The sequence below is a fragment of the Mytilus californianus genome, unplaced genomic scaffold (genome assembly GCF_021869535.1).
Source record: "Mytilus californianus isolate M0D057914Y unplaced genomic scaffold, xbMytCali1.0.p SCAF_5, whole genome shotgun sequence".
NCBI classification, from domain to species: Eukaryota; Metazoa; Mollusca; class Bivalvia; order Mytilida; family Mytilidae; genus Mytilus; species Mytilus californianus.
Genome location: NW_026262701.1, coordinates 8,239,074 through 8,258,636, shown reverse-complemented (window position 1 = coordinate 8,258,636; position 19,563 = coordinate 8,239,074). Strand labels below are relative to the sequence as shown.

Sequence of the window (19,563 nt, the reverse complement as noted above, 5' to 3'; positions counted from 1 at the left end):
CTTACAGAGTCTTAATTATAGTACTCTCATAACGGTTGGCTGTACTTCTTTATTTTGTCCATTGTTGAAGAGTGTTGCCCTTCAGATGTCGTTTGGTTTTCTTTGTCGTTGGGTTGATTTCTCATTGACGTATACTCACATGTCATTTATCAATATGAATATGAATGACATTCGACAACGTAGATCGATTGGATTAGTTTCTATCAAGATAAATATTAATATACATGTATATGTTATTAGATGTCGGTGGTAGTCTTGTTGTCATTTATCGATGTTAGTCCTTTTATTTTGCTTTAGTTGTTTCTTTGGGAAGAGATTTAACTGACTGTGTTGTTCCTTTTCATACTTCTACTAAGTCATTACGATTTGTAATGTATAAAGACAATAAGTTACTTAAAACAGCTTTACATAAAGACAAAACGATACAGATGATATAAATAGAGATCAATCTAATAACAATAATGCTGCGTCGGATAGGAATCGACCTTATGCTAATGAATATCAATACATCTGTAACCTATTTCGGGTTGAAAAAATCTTTATGGGAAGTCTGTAACTGTTTGAAAATTGGGTTGTTATAAAAAAACAATCAGACCAAAATTCATAATTTTATTTCGTATTTGAATGTTCCAAAATCAACCAAAGTCTTATACATGTACAAAAAGTCATGTATACATGCAGTAATTTATTATTTATTGATATTGGACATCGATTAGAGAAACTACAATCGCTCGGACGTCGTTTTGGCAATATATGACGTCACATTGGACGTCGATTAGAGTGTCAAAATATTGGACACTGATTTGAGAATGTGACGTCAGATTGGGACGTCGATTTGAGGAACAGACGTCAATTAGAGACCGGACGTAGATCTGAGTCTACCATATATACGAAAGCCAATTAAAAGTCATAGATTGATTATACGAAATCCTATGGGGAGTGATACGAAAGTTTATTGGGAGTAATACGAAATCCTATGGGGAGTGATACGAAAGTCTATTGGGATTTATACGAAATCCAATGGGGAGTAATACGAAAGTCTATAGTGAGTAATAAAAAAGCCTATTGGGAGTAATACGAAAGTCTATTGGGATGTATACGAAATCCTATGGGAGTGATACGAAAGCCTATTGGGATTTATACGAAATCCAATGGGGAGTAATATGAAAGCCTATTGTGAGTAATAAAAAATCCTATTGGGAGTAACACAAAAGCCTTTTGGGAGTAACAAAAGCCTTTTGGGAGTAATAAAAAAGCCTATTGGGAGTACCGGTAACACAGAAGTCTATTGTGAGTAATAAAAAAGCCTATTGGGAGTAATAAAAAAGCGTATTGAGAGTAATACGAAAGCCTATTGTCAGTAATCAAAAAGCCTATTGGGAGCAATACGAAATCCTTTTGGGAGTAACACAGGCACTTGTCTCAGAAAAAATTTTCCTATATACCTTAATATAACATGTTTTATATTAAGGTATATAGGAATTTTTTTTCTGAGACAAGTGCCTGTGGGGAGTAACACAAAAGCCTTTTCGGTGTAATAAAAAGGTCTATTGGGATTTATACGAATATCTATTGTTTTCAAAGGGTAAAAAAAACATAAAAAAAAGAATAACACTGTAAGAAATTAGCGGTATCGGCTACGGTAAATTCTTGCAACAAAGTAAACTTTCAAATGACATTCTTTTGTTAGAATGGTCACTGTGTGAACAGGACTAATTTGAACTGGTGTCCTGTGAACTTTTTCCGGGTCAGGAATAAATTTGAACTGTTCTCACCTGTATTGAGCTAACTTTATTGAGGTACTTTATACAAGAAGCAACACATTTGTGAGCTACACGAAGTCCAAGGTAAATTTCTGTAAGCTTTAAAAAATGGGCAAATTTTGATTACTTCAGTGAACTCAAATTTTAACAGTTCATGAAGCTAAATAATATAGGTTCATCTAAAGGAATTGACAAATATGGCCGTGTTTACATCACAAATTTACATGCAGAAGCATGGTATGTAAAAGTTATATGCATTTATGTGTTAAAAACACCAAAAACTTTTTTGGATTTAGAGATTCCTTTTTTTCGAAGCCTGAAGAAGATGGTTAAAATAAACATACACCTGAATACAATTTGATACGGTCCACTCTTTTACAAAGTTTAAAAATCATATATTGTGGTGCAGATATACGGAAGCGTATCAGCGCCACACACACTTTATATATATATATCTTCCTATGTTTGCGTTTTAACATTATCCTTAGCGAAATAACGCTAACCTGTGTGGTATAACTGTTATAACGCAAACATTTAGTTTTTTTATAATTTAGTAAGTACTTCCGTACATATATCTATTGTCCATGTCAACCAAATACAATTCACTGCATGCACCTATTACAGAAGGGGAACATGGGGATCGTTTTCCCCAACTTATAAAAATAAGAAGATGTGGTAAGATTGCCAATGAGGCAACTCTCTACCAGAGACCAAATAACATAGAAGTTTAAAACTATAGTCACCGTACGGCCTTCAACAATAAGCAAAACCTATACCGCATAGTCAGCAATAAAAGACCCCGAAATGACAAATGTAAAACAATTCAAACGAGAAAACTAACGGCCTAATTCATGTGCAAAACAATGAACTAAAAACAAATATGTTATTCAGCAACAAACGACAACAACTGAATTATAGGCTCCTGACTTGGAACAAGAACATACAGAATGTGGCACTGGCGGTTGAACTAGTTCGTTGGCGCCAAACCCTCCTCGTAACCTGGGACAGTGGTGTAACAGTACAACGTAAGAACAAACTGTCAAAATCAGTTGACAAGGGCTTAACTCTTTAGATCGATACAAAGCAGAAACACCTCTAACAAAAACACAGACCGGAAGTGACAGGGTATTCATACATCCCCACAACAAAAAAGACACTTCGTACATATCTGAGATACTCGCAGTTACTGACAGCTAGTTCAAAGCCAATAACAACTAATAAAAAAAATCTTAGTTTATTTTTGTACATCATGTGGGAACGGGAAAAAACCGAATCTCAAAATCAAAGAAAGTTTTTATTTTTTTAAACATATAAGACGATTCTAATTTTATTTATCCAGGTCCTGCCATGCCATAATACGTTTTCAGGTGAACAGATTTGTCTGTATATGATCGTGCTAACAGCACAAAATGTACTCAAGTATGCGCCAAACTTTCCCAGGTTCATTGGTTTGTCTGTACTCAGTGTAAATTTCGTGGTCTAAACACGGCCGTATTTTTCAATTCCTTTTGATGAACTTTCTTATGAAGAGATTATAGTAAATATTTAGCAGAGGTTGAACAATTTAAAAATTTAAGCAAACTTGTTTTTTTAAGTCAAAAGTCCACTAACATTAAGTTACTAGCGATAACATATTCACAAATTACAAGCGATAACATATTCACAAATTACAAGCAATGACATATTCACAAATTACAAGCAATAACATATTCACAAATAACAAGCGACAACATATTCACAAATTACAAGCGACAACATATTCACAAATTACAAGCGACAACATATTCACAAATAACAAATTATCATAGTGATGATTTAAGTGGAACTTACTTTTGACTACTACTAATATGAAAAAATGAAATGAAGATATCGAATATGAACTTGAATAATCATATCTGATCCCCCAAAACCCCCACAAAAAAACTCATTTAACGATAGATGATTGGTTACATTCAGTTGGGTCATGACCTATCGTTATAGTGTCTTTTCATACCATAGTGATTGCATAATTTGTCATTTACAGGAAAGATGCCATTGTTATCACCAGGCTTTGCGAAATTTGCAAAATTAGTGATAGTTTTTCTAAACTTCATTTTGTTGGTATGTATGTATAAATATATATGTAGTTTTTTTTCTTGTCTGACAACCTCCAACACAGAATATGAAAATATATGCAGTTCTTCTGTTACCTGGCAACCTCCACTAAAACGGTCTTTACATTTATAACATTATAGATTGATCTTAACTCAATGTAATGACACTTTATATGGTACACAGACAAAAAATTATAAAATTTTAAAATGTAGCACGACCAAGATTGAAAAAATACAAATATTAATATTTTTTTACAGACAATTATTAGCTTGCATAGATTTTGACATTTAGATTCATTGCAGAAAAGGTCAAAATAAAGGCTGGTAGAACCTTAGAGATATTCCACACTGTTACAATGGTATTGTGACCTTTATGGTGATACTCTAACACCAGTATCCACTCCAATCACAATTTTATGTTGCCATCTTGATTGGTAATTAATTATATGTGAAATAGCTAATAAGCCCAGAGAATTGAAAGGTCAGTTAAAAAAATACAAACGAGTGGACAGTATCAAATAATTTAACCTTTGTGTTTTTGTTATCCTCTGCAGTGATATTGAGTATACAAGTTCAAATGTCAAAATCGATTGAAGTTTGATTTTCTGAGACAGAAGGTCTCACTGCGAATTCTGAGATGTGAGATAACTCTCAGTTCTTTCTTTGCAGGAAGACATATCGCCCTAATCAGTCACATATCGATCTACTCAGACACATATCGCCCTACTTAGAAACATTTATTTTGACTCGGAGACGACAAGGCTGCTCTTTTTACTAAATGCCACGTTTTGGGCGGAGAAATACTATTTTGGGATATTTGTTTGTCTTTATGTAGCGCAATATTATTTTTTTTCGTTGCGCTACAAACTTTTGTCTTTTTGTTACGATATATTTTTTTGTTTTTTTTCTCGCCTGTGACGAAAGTCGCAGTATGCGAGACATAGGTATTACTATCCGGCGGCGGCGGCGTAAACTATTTGTATAAAGCTTTATGTTTCAGAAGGTAGAAGACCTGGATGCTTCATATTTTGTATGCAGATAACTTATGTTACGAAGTTTCCGTCAGTCATATGTCTATTGTCCTTGACCTAATTTTCATGGTTCAACGACTGCTTGAAAAAAAAATTGAGTTTTTTTGTCATGTGAATTTTTCACTTATAATGAGTAATACTGTAATAGGATAACTATATTTTGTATATGGGTTCCTTGCAACGTCTACATGTCCGTCAGACAAAGTTCACCTGACCTCGACCTCATTTAAAGGATCAGTGATCAAGGTTAAAGTTACGTGATTAGGTCTGTTTCTCAAATACTATAAGCAGTAGGTCAGCTATATTTGGTGTATAATATGATTGTAGTGGGTACATGTCAGTCTGGCGGGTTTCATCCGACCTTGACCTCATTTTCATGGTTCATTGGTCAGTGTTAAGTTTTTGTGTTTTGGTCTGATTTTCAAGTACTATAAGCAATAGGTCAACTATATATTCGGTGTATGGAATGATTGTAAGGTGTACCTGGGAACAGTATATCTATATCTGTCAATATATATGTTCCTGGGTGTACATAGATATAAGAAGATGTGGTATGAGTGCCAATGAGACAACTCTCCATCCAAGTCACAATTTGTAAAAGTAGACCATTATAAGTCAAAGTACGGCCTTCAACACGGAGCCTTGGCTCACCGAACAGCAAGCTATAAAGGGCCTTAAAAATGACTAGTGTAAAACCATTCAAACAGGTAAACCAACGGTCTAATCTATATAAAAAACGAGAAACGAACCTTGGAAAAAATGCCGCCAAATAAAATAACGTACACAGGTAAATAAAAATAAGTTTGTTGTAAGGTATACATGGAGTACGGAAATATTTTTTACAAAATAAATAATTTTGTTGTTCATAGTACGAGAACAGAAGTGAAAATTTATCGCCATACCAAACAATTATCAAAGGTGGCATATATTAAAAAAAGACGAAATATAGCACAAGATAAGTAAACATTAAGTAACAAAAATGCATTACAAATTGTATCAACAGGTCAAATTAACACGAAAGTACGATTTGAGAGCTAGTTAAAAGCCAAGTCTGTCTGGAAGGTATCACCTGACCTTGACCTTATTTTTATGGTTCATTGGTCAATGTTAAGTTTTTGTGTTTTGGTCTGTTTTTCAATTAGCATACACAATAGGTCAACTATATTTGGTGTATAAAAAAAATTGTAATGTGTATATGTCTGTCTGACACAATTTATCTGACCTTGACCTCATTGTCATAGATTTTTAAAAGTGTTAAGTTTCTTTATGCTTTCAATAAAATCTTTATCCTTAAGACTTTTAACATAAAATCAATGGTCAGTAAGACATGCGAGACATTTCAGCTTGTGCACTATTGTATTTGTTATGCGATATCCGTTCGTTAATTTGCAATGTGATATTTTAGAATCTAAAGGCTGAGTCAAACTCGAGAAACAAGTCACGTTTGTGTGAGGACTGTTTGATACACGCACTTGTGTACTAACTACATTATATCACACAGAAACACAAACAAAACGCTCTAGAATAGTCAATTAGCTATCAAATAAAAAAATACAGTAGTACTTATATTTGCCATTTTCTTTTCTGTTAATGATAATTTCATGCATTAAATGATTTCCTCAAACCACACGGTCGAGATACGTACCAACCACTGATCCGTAGCAAATAAGGAAACTCCTTGGAGAAGACTTTATTCGTACAGTATATGGATGCCGTATACATTTTTGTCTAATGTAATGCGTTTCACTGCAAGATATAATATATCAACTTTTAGTTTATGATGACTGGAGTGAATATTAACTAATGAAACTATTAGACTTATTGAAAAAAAATAAACATACAAATTTCCAGTTCTTAGAGTTTAGAACAGTAGCACTTTGGTTCTTTTAAAGTGAATGGCGGACGAACAGACGGACGTACATGTGCATCACTTTATACCCCGCATCATTAGAGACGGCGGTATTATTTAACGTGTAAGCGCAAGACCGAAATCAAGGAATGATGTTGTTGCTGCCTTTTGTGTTGTCAATACGTAATAAAAAAGAAAACTGTGATTATATGTAGTGCATGGTAAATGTATTTTATTGAAGTCACGAATATGTTCATAATGTTGTGCACATTCGGTTACAAAAGAAATACATACTTTTACTGGTTCTTACCAGACTGTTCACCAATAATGTATATATAAAAATATATATTCTTAGAGTTTAGAACTGAAGCACTTTGTTTCTTTTTAAGTTATTGGCCATTGGACTAATAGTGGTATCTGGTGTTCTGTACAGATCTGGTGATATTGCATCCGATAACAAAGTTATCGTCCTGTTTGACCAGTTGACGATATCGTACGAGATTACAGTGGGGTCAGTCATTACCAGGATAGTTATAGGAATACTGGTTGTGGGTATCATACTGCTCTTGGTAACTTTGTTTGGTTTCTTAGGAATATTTTACAGATCTGTACCAGTATTGGCTTTGGTAAGTCAGTTACATAGTAAAATACAAATAACTTTTCAGCTTTAGATCGATTTTTAATAAAACTTTCAAATTTTACAGGATTAGGCAAAATGAAAACATGCCATTGGGACGAGAATAATTATTTACAAGCACAACCTTAGAAAAAAAATCAGATTTTACTTCATGCTATAAGAAAAAGGACAAACATCCTTAGATGACCGATTTATCAATACACGATGATAATTTGTATTTGAAAGATGATTGGTTCGTTTAATTTTGTTCTTGGTTTTGAGTGTACTGTTTATTTATCTTTGAAATAAATATTCGGAAACTGTCAAAGTCTATCGAAACTTCTGGGTGAGTCATCTATTACTAGTACATTTATATAATTTTTTTTTATTAAAATATGGCGGCTTACCATAACATGATGTCATCAAAGTAAATACACGAATGTGTGATGGAGAGGATTCAGGGACTTTTATTAATCACTCAGCTGTAATTTAAACACAAACAAATGATCCTTACTCTTCATAAAATTAAAACTATGTAGGTTAATTTACAATGGCAATCTATCAGATGCAAGTGATAATAATTTTGAAAAATATATATATAACATTCTTTTAATTTCTGTTTGATTTTCAGTTTGGTATTCTAGTGATAATGATATGTGGTTTTCAGATCTTTGTAATTTATCTCTGGTTTAAGCTGAGGGACGAGGTAAGATCTTAAATGATGTATTTTCGGAATAAAGGTAAATAAAACACTTTTGCTTTATGTAAAATATGTTACTTGAACCAACTTGCCAGTACAGATAGCTGATACAAAAGTTAAAATGTTTTGTTTGCTGACAGCAATACTTGAATTTAATGTAACACACTATTTAAAGTGACAATATAATGAATTGAAATGATTCACTCAGTACAAGGATTTTACATACCAAAAATGTTTGACTAACACTTGAATCTACTACTAGAGCTACAATTGCAATTCCCCAAACTGTATCAGCATGTGAGTGAATTATGGGATCGGGAATTTCACAACATCTTTTGCTTTTTACATTTAAACAATGAATTATTTGAATCTGGAATAATTTTGAATTCTGGAAAATTGATAAGAAATGTATGATGAAAACTAACCCAACTTTTGCGCATGGCTAAGGTTCAAGTTCCTTTCACTGATGCTTTAGTATGAACTAACTAACCCCATTAGCCGTGCATGCTTTGAAACTTTGCTTAGTTTTCATGTATTAGTTTGTGATTAGGTCAGTTTATGGGGAACCACTAGTGGTATGTCAATGATATTTGGTATGCAGTTGTATAAACATTGGCATATCTCATTTCCATGGAGAATATTTGGCCCCGCTACCTCATTCATGGTCTATTGACTTTGAAACTTTTGCTTAGTTTTCATGTATTAATTTGTGATTAGGTCAGTTTAAGGGGAACTGTTAGTGGTAGGTCAATGATAATTGGTATGCAGTTGTATAAGCATTAGCACATCTCATTTCCATGGAGAATATTTGGTCCTTACCCCTCAGTCATGGTCTATTGACTTTGAAACATTTACTTAGTTTACATGTATTAGTTTGTGATTAGGTCAGTTCAAGATGAACCACTAATGTTAAGTCAATGATATTCGGTATGCAAATGTATTGGCATTTGCAAGTTTCATTTCCATGGAGATTATGTAACCCCATCCCCTAATTATGGTTCATTGACTTTGAAACTTTTACATAGTTTACAAGTTAATGTTTGTGTTTAGGTTTGTTTAAAGGGAACGACTTATGAAAAGTCAATGGTACTTGGTTTGCAGTTGTATTAGCATTGTCACATCTCATTTCCATGGAGATTGTTTAGCCCTGTACCTTCAGTCATGGTTCATTGACTTTGAATATTTGCATAACTGACATGTTAAAGTATTGCTATTTTAATTTCAACATTTGCATTATCAAAATAACAAATAGGCGAGACATATCTCCGTGTTAACAGTTTATTATCATACGTTTCTTATCAATTTTTCAGAATTCAATATTATTCAAGATTCAAATAATTTCAGGTTTTTACATTAAAAAGGGCTGCACCCCTTTGCATTTACATGAAAGAAACCCTGACCACTAGTTTTTAAAAGAATTTTTTAACTGCTTCACGTTGCGAAAGTAGAAGCTCATGAACCGTTGCAGCGAATAAACGTGTCTTTAACAACTTCAATTTGAATTCTAGACAAATATCCTGTTAAAATTCCTACAGCTGTTCCAATTCGGTACCAAAAATCCTTGGTGAACACATGATTGTGTTTTGATGTATATTCTCTGCTATAGGTTCAGAATTTCTTGGACAAATTTATCCTGCTGATCAACAATGCTGGCCATGTTTACACTATATCATCAAATGAATAAACGACAAAAAGAGTGTTCAAAAACACCGGGAATATATATCTTTGACAATTTATTAAAACAAATGACCCCAAAATTATGAACAGTCCAAATGTGTTCAAGAAGAGTGGAATGCAAACTAATAACTTGTACACAACATTTTTTTTTTTTTAACTGATCAAAGTCCATCGTCGTACCTCACTGGGGAAAATATTACTCGCTAATAAGTCTTGCATGCTCAGAAATCAATTTAATCGAGCAAAAGTCACAGTGAAAGTGAAGACAAAACAATTGGAAAAGTGTGCGTATCAAAGGTTCAGATCAAAGTACACATAATGTTGGTCAATATTTAGATCGTTCATTAAATAAGCAAGAAAAATCGATTTAAAGAAAGCATAAATATTATTGTTTTAAAAATGTTTTGTTTTATTGGTTTCTAAAAAATATAGCAAGCTTGTATGTTCATGCATTTGACCACCCATATTCATCTTTTTTTGACGTAACTGTTATGAAATATCCTGGCTACAACGACGCTCTAGCTGTTTAAGTTTTGTATTTCCAGGTTACTTATACAGTTAAAAGCAAAATGTTATCTCTTTTGAGCCAATACGAAGGGAATACTAGTTCCAAGTCTATCACACAAGCATGGAATAATCTTTTCCTATGGGTTAGTTACTTACTTCGACAAATTTAAGTATGCACTGTTAGAAAATGACACTGTTTGATGTAAACAATGTACTTTCGCTTTGGAAAGTTCTTTGCAATAGTCAATTTAAAGGCTTTTTGAATTGTTGTTGCTTTTCTAGAGATCAAATTAAACAGAAGATACAAGTATAAGTTTAGCTTTATACATTAAGAAGTTTGAACTTTCAAATGAATGAATATACATTTATAAATAAAATGAAAAAACAAACCAACATACAAACATTGTCACATACTAACTGTTATAAATCATCTTTAAATGAAGTTAAGTCGCATGATAATATTAGAAACAGTAATAGAACAACAGAAGTACCGAACTCAAAGGTTAAAGGGTGGTTGGAGTCCATAGAAACTGAAAAAAAACTATCAACCAATATATATAATTGTATTGCTGTTTTCCAATAGTTTGATTGCTGTGGTGTGAATCCTGTTACAGAAGTAGACGATTTTCGTGGAACAGCGTGGAACACGACAAGAGGTGCGGATAAAGTCCCCGGATACTGCTGTAAGGAAGCACTAAAAAATACTGCTGTTAGTTTATCTGGGGCAACGTGCACTGTAAATCCAACGTTAGAAAATGCTTGGATTGACAAGGTATAATTTAACATATGTAAAATCATTTCCGATGATTTAACTATGGCACCGAACATTCATCTTTTGTGGATACATATTTTTTAGATAATTTTTTAGATGATTTCCCACAATATCGCTAATTCATTTTACGAGCTTTGGTAAAGTTTTTGAGCGAGGAACAACCCAACTTAAAATGACCTAATTAGTAAGGTGTGTCTGGCAGTCATCATCGGATCTTGACCTCATTTTTATTGTTCATTGGTCAATGTTAAATTTTCCTGGTTAAGTCTGTTTCTTAGATACTATAAGCAATAGGTCAACTATATTTGATGTATGGAATGATTGTAAGGTGTGTCTGGCAAGGTTCACCTGGCCTTGACGTCATTTTCATGGTTCATTTGACAAAAAGTTTTATACTATAGGAAAACTGTAGTTGGTGAATGGAATGATTGTAAGGTGTACATATCTATTTGTCTGGCGACCTCATTTTCATAGATAATTGATAACGTTTTATAAAAGGTTATGTGTTACTTGTAGTAACATTTTATCTTTAGTACTATCAATATAAAATCAATCATGGTAAATACAGCAGGCGAGTCATTTCAGCGTGTGTACTCTAATATATATATTTTAGGGATGCTACACAGCTGTTTCTGATTATCTGAAGAGCTACAGTGACGGATTTCTTTCCTGTTCATTTATCATCTTATTCATTGGGGTAGGTATCTCTTAAATTGTATCATCTTTTTAATTGGAGGTAGGTATCTGTTTAGTTGTATCACCTTATTAATTATTGTAATTATCTGTTTTATTGTATGATCTTATTCATTGGGGGTAAGTTTTTGTTTCATTGTATCATCTTATTCATTGGGGTAGGTATCTGTTTGATTGTAGCATCTTATTCATTGGGGGGGGGGGGGGGGGGAGGCTTCTGTTTTATTGTACCATCTTATTCATTGGGGGTAGGTATCGGTTTAATTGTATTATCGTATTCATTGGGATAGGCATGAGATTAATTGTATTTTTGGGGTTTTTTTCAAGATAGGTATCGGTATCATTATGGTATCTTATGATTCATTGGGGGTAGGTTTAGAAATATCTTATTCATTGGGGTAGGTTTAGAAGTATCATCTTATTCATTTGGGGTAGGTTTAGAAGTATCATCTTATTCATTGGGGTAGGTTTAGACGTATCATCTTATTCATTGGGGTAGGTTTAGAATTATCTTATTCATTGGGGTAGGTTTAGAAGTATCATCTTATTCATTGGGGTAGGTTTAGAAGTATCTGATTCATTGGGGTAGGTTTAGAAGTATCATCTTATTCATTGGGGTAGGTTTAGAAGTATCATCTTATTCATTGGGGTAGGTTGAGTAGCATCATCTTATTCATTGGGGTAGATGTTGTATTAGTTCAGTTGTATTTATTTATTCTCATCATATTTTATAGTAATATTTGTATTAAATGAATATTTCGTAATTTTGTAGATTTTTGTTGCATTCTTGGCGTTTTTGTTCGCCTTTCACGAAAGAGGAATGAGACGAAAACTGAAAAATGCGACAAGGAGTGAAAAAGAACCAATCGGAGCCTATATACCCGAGAGTAATTGTAATTGTGCTCCTTGTCATGTTCATGATGTCTCACACAGATGTACCTGTCCTCCGGTACAGCTTCCGATGTGGTATCCTCCATATAGTGGATATATTCCTGCTCAATCCGGATATTTTCCTGCTAGCTCTGTAAATATTCCACCTGTTTCCGGACATTTAGCAAGATGTGTACAAAGATGGGAAAACCCTCCCACATATAGATTCGATCCTCGTTCTGTTCCTTCTGTACGATTCCCACAACGTAATTACACAGGTCAAGCAAGGAACGACTCCTATTTGCAACCAACGAGCAATTTTGCAGTCGACCCCCAAATCTGGAATCCGTACTATTCTTACTACCCGTATCCATATTTCTCTTATGATGATATGACTGACAAGCAAAGGAAAAAACGTCCAAAAGACTATACCTATTACTGGAACCCTTCTGATGATGCCCGTGATCAGCTATCGATGATACCCAGAAGAAATATATAAAATGAAGAACAGATATTCAGTGCTGTTAGATGACATTAATTAATAAAAGAATAACTTTCCATGCTTTCTTATTAATCCCAGTCATTTTACCATTTTTCTATATCCGATATGTTTCGCTGATAAATTTGTGGATATAATAAAATACATTTCAAAATAAATTGTTTTGTATTATTTGTCAAAAAAATCTTATAACTTTGAGGTTGATCCATAAGATTTGGAAAATAAATCCATTCAGGTTATTAAAGATGCTCTTTCATTCTATCGTAAAAAATGGTGTAAACGGGAGAAATCTGACCAAAAGTGACTTAATTCCTATTTAAATAAATGTCTGAATATTGTTGATATCTGCATATCACATTTCGAAAATAATCTAGAAATAAATAAAAGAGTAAATAGTATGCCCATTTTTAGGATTAAAAACTAAGTTCAAGTACTCGGAAAGCGTTTTGTGTTCGTACCGGCCGACAAAGTAGCCCGGCAACAATGTGGTGGTGGTATGATGTAAATACTACACGGAAGTCCTTAAGAATGAAATTATACATTCAATAGATATAAGAAGATGTGGTATGAGTGCCAATGAGACAACTCTCCATCCAAGTCAAAATTTATAAAAGTAAACCATTATAGGTTACAGTACGGTCTACATTCAAGGCCGTTCGCTCCACAGAGAGTTATAAAGTAAATTATCATGTCACTACCACAGCTCAGCTTAAGGCCTCCTCTGAACATTTGAAGGTCCCCACTATGTATTGGTTACCTAAACTACACAAAAAACCCGTAAAATATCGTTTCATCTCGGCCTCTAGTAAGTGTTCTACTACTTATCTTTCGGTGCTTTTAACGAGTTCCTTAACTACCATCAAAGAACTTATCATTAATTTTCGTAATTAAAAGATATGAAAATAGTGGAATTCACCATTTATGGAGTGTAAACAATTCTTTAGATGTTTTAGATAAATTACGTGCTTTTGATGGCCCTTTTGATTCGGTTGACAGTTTTGACTTTTCCACTCTTTTAACCTACACTTCCACACAATCTTATCAAACAATAGTTTTCCTATGTAATTAAATGGTCGTTTGATAAATCTGATTGCAAATTTATTTGTTGCAACTCATATAAAGCCTTTTTCTCAGATGAGAAAGGTAAATATGCTAGATATACTTACTGGAGGTGTGATGAGATGATTAAAGCCCTAAATTTTCTCCTATGTACGTTTCGGCAAAAACGTTTATCGACAGGTTGTATGTATACCTAGGTATGGGCACCAATTGTGTCCCTTTAATAGCTGACTTGTTCCTATACTGTTATGAATCACAGATTATGGCCAAACTCAGTAAAGAACCGTCTACATTCCATTTGAATGATAATTCAACAACACTTACCGTTATCTTGATGATATTGTTTCATTAAATAATCAAGAATTCTCTAAATATACTGCTGAAATTTATCCAAAGGAACTTACTTTGAATAAATCAAATATTAACAGCAATAACTGTCCTTTCCTAGATTTAGATATTTCAGTATTACACCTGAAACTCTACACAAAATTTACGACAAAAGGGATGCTTGTTTGTATCGCCTTGACGGAGTCAAAAAGCGAGACCTAGGTATGCTGTTTCCGGCGTCGGCGTTTGCTTAGATTACATGTATTAGTTTGTGATTAGATCAGTTTAAGATGAACTGCTAATGTTAAGTCAATGATATTTGGTATGCAAATTTATTGGCATTTGCAAGTATCATTTTCATGGAGATTTTACAGTCCCACCCCCTCATCATGATTCATTGACTTTGAAACTTTTACATAGTTTACAAGTTAATGTTTGTGTTTGGGTTTGTTTAAAGAGAACGACTTATAATAAGTCAATGGTATTTGGTATGCAGTTGTATTAGCATTGGCACATCTCATTTCCATGGAGATTGTATAGCCATGTACTTTCAGTCATGGTTCATCGACTTTTGAATATTTGCATAACTTACATGTTAAATTATTGCTATTTTAATTTCAACATTTGCATTATCAAAATTACAAAAAGGCGAGACATATCTCTGTGATAACAGTTTATCTTTCCTTATTGTTAATTTTTACTTTTTTGGACGGTGATGTTCCTTTGGCACCGTCTTACGGTATTTATATATCCCAACTCGTTCGCTATGCTCGTGTCTGTAGTGACGTTTTGGATTTCAATGAGCGTAATCTATGTATTACTAGCAAATTATTAAGTCAGGGATTTCGTTACCACAAATTACCTAAAACCTTTACTAAATTCTTCCATAGATACAAATATTTGGTTTGCAAGTTTGGCTGTACCTGTAGAAAACTTATTTCAAACGGAATAGCACATCCTAAATTTTACGGTGATGTTATTAACCGAGCCCGGAAATTTAGAAACGATCCAGGTAAACTTATCAATCCTTTAATAAACTTATTCTAAAAGGTTACCTATTCAACACTGTAATTAAATCTTTGATTATTGTTTTTATTGGTATAAATATTTATTTTGTTATCAGTGAATTAAAACCATACTAAATATTACATATATGTACGTTCAAGGTACTACAATCTGTCGATATCTATAGTTTGGCATTGCACAAGGTCATGTTTTTCTCTCACTGTTAATGACGTCTTTACACTAAATCCATTGGATGTTGGATGTGTACTGATTGATATTTTTAGTCTTAGATACACGTTTTTTTATTAGTTGTTATCGGCTTATCGGCTTTGAACTAACAGTAATAATTGCGAGTACTCTCATATCTGTACTTAGTGTTTTTGTTGTTGTTAGGGATGAGGGATGGATATATACCCTGCCACGTCCTGTCTGTGTTTTTGTTTGATGTTTGTCTTTGTATCGATCTAATAAGTTGAGCCTTTTTCAACTGATTTTTATAGTTTGTTCTTATGTTGTTCTGTTACACCAATGTCCCCGGTTAGGGGAAGGGTTTAGCGCTCACAAACATGTTTAACCCCGCCACATTCTTTATGTGCCTGTCCCAAAGTCAGGAGCCTGTAGTTCAGTGGTTGTCGTTGGTTCATGTCTGTCATATTTGATTTTCGTAAATTGTTTTATTATAAATTAGGCCGTTAGTTTTCTCAATTGAATTGTTTCATATTTTTCATGTCGGGGCCTTTAATAGCCGACCATACGGTATGGGTTTTTCTCATTGTTGAAGGCCGCATTGTTGCCTATAACTGCTTACATCCACTTCATTTGAACTGGTGGATAGTTGTCTAATTGTCAATCATACCACATCTACTTATTTTTATATAAAGCTTTAACGGTTGGCGAAGCCTTCATTAGTGTAGTGTGTCTTTTTGGATATTATAATTGCACCTCATTTACCGCTTTTAGAGAAAACAATATCATGCATGTCACTCAATGATCATACTCCTATCTGTTGTTCTTTAGGGAAATTGTAATACTTATTTGTTAAAATTCAAATTTTGTGAGATCGAAATAGTTATTGAAGTTCAGAGTAAGTAGGTGTTGCTCATAAAAATGTTTTTTTTTTCGAAACGGGTTCATTTTCTGCCTTCCCATATTACCAAAATGATAACTTCTTACTTTTCCAAACCAAAATGAAGAAGAAGCAGGTCTGAGAAGAGGGGATATATTCTTTTGTCTCCACTGTAAAGAACAATGAACCAAAGACAGCCAGAACAATATCTTAGGAACAGTTTTTCTTATATTGAATCTAACACTCAAAACAGTACTTTTAGAATCATTTTTAATGCGCATGTAAATTCTTTTTGTGTATTCAGAAGTAAAAGTAATTATTCAAAAATTAAAAAAAACTTGTGAAAACATATTGTTTTTTTTGGTAAAGATTTTCCAGAACATTTTTTGCACTTTTTACTATTTCAACACCTTTCATCTTCTCAACAAAAAATTTTTCCTGATAAATATATTTATATTTTCATCTGTATTTAATGATTTACAAAATAGGGTGCACAGGTGTTCTTAGTCCTCCATACTGTATTTTACCTTTGCTATTTGTCTTCTTTCTTGAAACCAATCGAGTTTCTTTAATGTTTGTTTAAAATCTTTTGAAACCTGCAAGCCAGTCTACATCACTGTGTCTAAACCACCCAGTGGGAAATCTAGTGAAAAAGAACAAAAGAAAATTACCTCTTCTTATGATAGAGTCTAGAAAATCAATAACAAAACAATGCCGGTGACGACACTGATCAAAAGTTATTTCTAAATAACAATTGTACATTTTAAAGAAATTATTTTTTAAATTGTGTTATTAGAAATAAACATGCACATATACGATGTTTTATGGTCAGTATTTATCGAGATAATTGCATTAGAAGTTTGTGAAACTGAAATCTAAAAAAATGCCAATCCTTGCTGCATATTGATAAAATAAATTGGAAAAAATCATGTACATACAAAATCTAAAGATCTTTCGGATCACCACTTTTTTGAGTGTTCCACAAAGTCCTGCATGTTACAATTCCCCAAAATATACTTATTTTTTACATTCTAGGTTTTCGAGTACACCGGTCTGCTTTTGTCACATTAAAATTCAATATAGAAATAGTGTCTTTTCATGAATACAACAATATAAACGTCTGTCTGTGCAGGTTAGAAAATTAAAGATAAATATTCTTATAAAGTAGGCATCTTTTTACTATTTTTCATTCATTTTTACGAAAAGGTCGTCTCGATGTTTGTACTTGTATTTGCGGTCTTCTCGATCTATTCACATTCAATGTTTACATCGGGTTAAGGTCTGTCTGAATTTGATTAGTAACTTAATTTCAAAAGTGCCAATCTTTGCTGCACATCAATCGATTCCTTTGGATTTTTTCCCCTGACTTTCTCTGATCTAGCTGCATATATATACGGATAATTAGCATGTTCCAGAGAGGTATACAGCCAGGAAAAAAAATAAATTGAAGTTGATACTCCAGGAATTTATTCGCATATCAACATTTTAAATCAAGTTTACACCAAGCTCCTTTGGTCTGCTGTACTCATCGTTTTCTATTTCAGGAAGGAAATAGCATTAAATGGAAATTTTGTTTTAATTCAACTTATTTCTATTTTTACTATTTACCAGAACGTTTTCCCGTGAATTTATAATTGATAGCGTCCTTGTTAAAATGGGACAAACATCGAAAAGATCCGGTTTACAGTGTGTAAAGGGGAGGTAATATTTTGTCACTAGATTTCCCACTGTAACCCGGCAAAAAATGTTTGGACTCATTAGTATCTAATATCCGGTACGATGACGGACTATCAACAAACAGAGAAAAGGTAGGAATTCTGTTAATTTATTAGTTATGTTAATGATATTGAAGAATGTAAATACACTTATAACTATATGTGAGATGTAATATTTTCTTCAACCTTTCTGGATTAACGGAGAAATAAGTAAAAAGGCACTTCAAATTGATGAATTGAGTGAACCTTGCCTCGAAATTGTTTAATTTCTCGTTAAACTGTGCACATTGTACAGAAAGAAAGGTACGGATAGACAGATATTAACATGGAGATTGCAAGACTTGTCACTTTGAGCATCGCAATGTGTGTATGTATGTGCATGGAACAAAAGAAATGGGTCATGTCAAAATGGAAGGACCCGGTTTTGTCAATGTTGTTTACTACATACGGACCCGGTTTTGTCTTTGTATATGACCCGGTTTTGTTTCGTTTTGAAATCACAAATTTATGAAAAGAAACGTTAACACGAATCTGAACATTGTCCGTTGAAAGACATTTGATATACTAGTATATGAGCTTATTCATGAAAACTCATCTGCTGTTACAACTGCTTTTAACAACACCAATGATTAGTCTGGATTTATTTGCTGTTTTATACAAATAGTTCAAACCGCCACTAAATTGACGAGACAAAAATACCAATGTGTATTTTGAAAAAAAACATAATCCAATTCACATACATCCAATTTGGTGGATGTCTCTGTTTTCTCGTTTCTTATACAATTTTAAGATGTTATACGATATAGTTATAATATATCAGTGGCGGATCCAGAGGCGTAGAGGGCGTACGCCACCTTTCTTGGCCAAAAAAGATTAATACATGTTTTCACGATTTATAAATGATTTTTTAAGCATAAAATCGTCCAAAAAAATGTCCCCTCCCTACGCTCGGCTCCTGGATCCGCCCTTGTAAATTGACAATTATATCACTAAAATGTAAAACATTTGTAAATGTACTATAATCATTACACAATGGAGAGATAAAAGAACCGTTTATTTATAAAATTATTAATGAAATAATCATTACTGCATTTTCTGGATGGCCTGGGACTATTTTACTTATTTATACTTAAGTTAGTATAATAACTACAAGGAGGGATAAACAGATTTATAACGCATACTTATTGTGATCCTTTGCGCAGCATGAAAATTCATGTAAAACCAAACCTTTAAAGGGGCACTAGCTGTCAAATTCATGTTCAACGATTTGACTCAAATTTTCATATTTGATTTATAATAATGTAAAACAATTATCCAAATT

The 19,563-nt window shown here is 33.2% G+C and overlaps 1 protein-coding gene across 1 annotated transcript; it reads left to right on the top strand.

The window, feature by feature from the left end:
• Nucleotides 1-1,753: 1,753 nt before the first annotated feature.
• LOC127702273 (uncharacterized) lies at nt 1,754-13,129 on the top strand. Its single transcript, XM_052206401.1, has 8 exons — nt 1,754-1,847; nt 3,787-3,863; nt 7,126-7,362; nt 7,984-8,058; nt 10,275-10,379; nt 10,820-11,008; nt 11,622-11,705; nt 12,474-13,129. The coding sequence occupies exons 2-8, from the start codon at nt 3,792-3,794 to the stop codon at nt 13,068-13,070; spliced, it is 1,359 nt and encodes a 452-aa protein (XP_052062361.1). The 5' UTR covers nt 1,754-1,847; nt 3,787-3,791; the 3' UTR covers nt 13,071-13,129.
• Nucleotides 13,130-19,563: the final 6,434 nt, after the last annotated feature.

Bases quoted from the DNA above. Each gene is read 5' to 3' on its own strand.
- LOC127702273 (XM_052206401.1), top strand. From the start codon at position 3,792: ATGCCATTGTTATCACCAGGCTTTGCGAAATTTGCAAAATTAGTGATA. The intron at 10,380-10,819 runs GTTAGTTACTTA...GTTTTCCAATAG, and splicing joins GGAATAATCTTTTCCTATGG to TTTGATTGCTGTGGTGTGAA. The intron at 11,009-11,621 runs GTATAATTTAAC...TATATATTTTAG, and splicing joins AAAATGCTTGGATTGACAAG to GGATGCTACACAGCTGTTTC.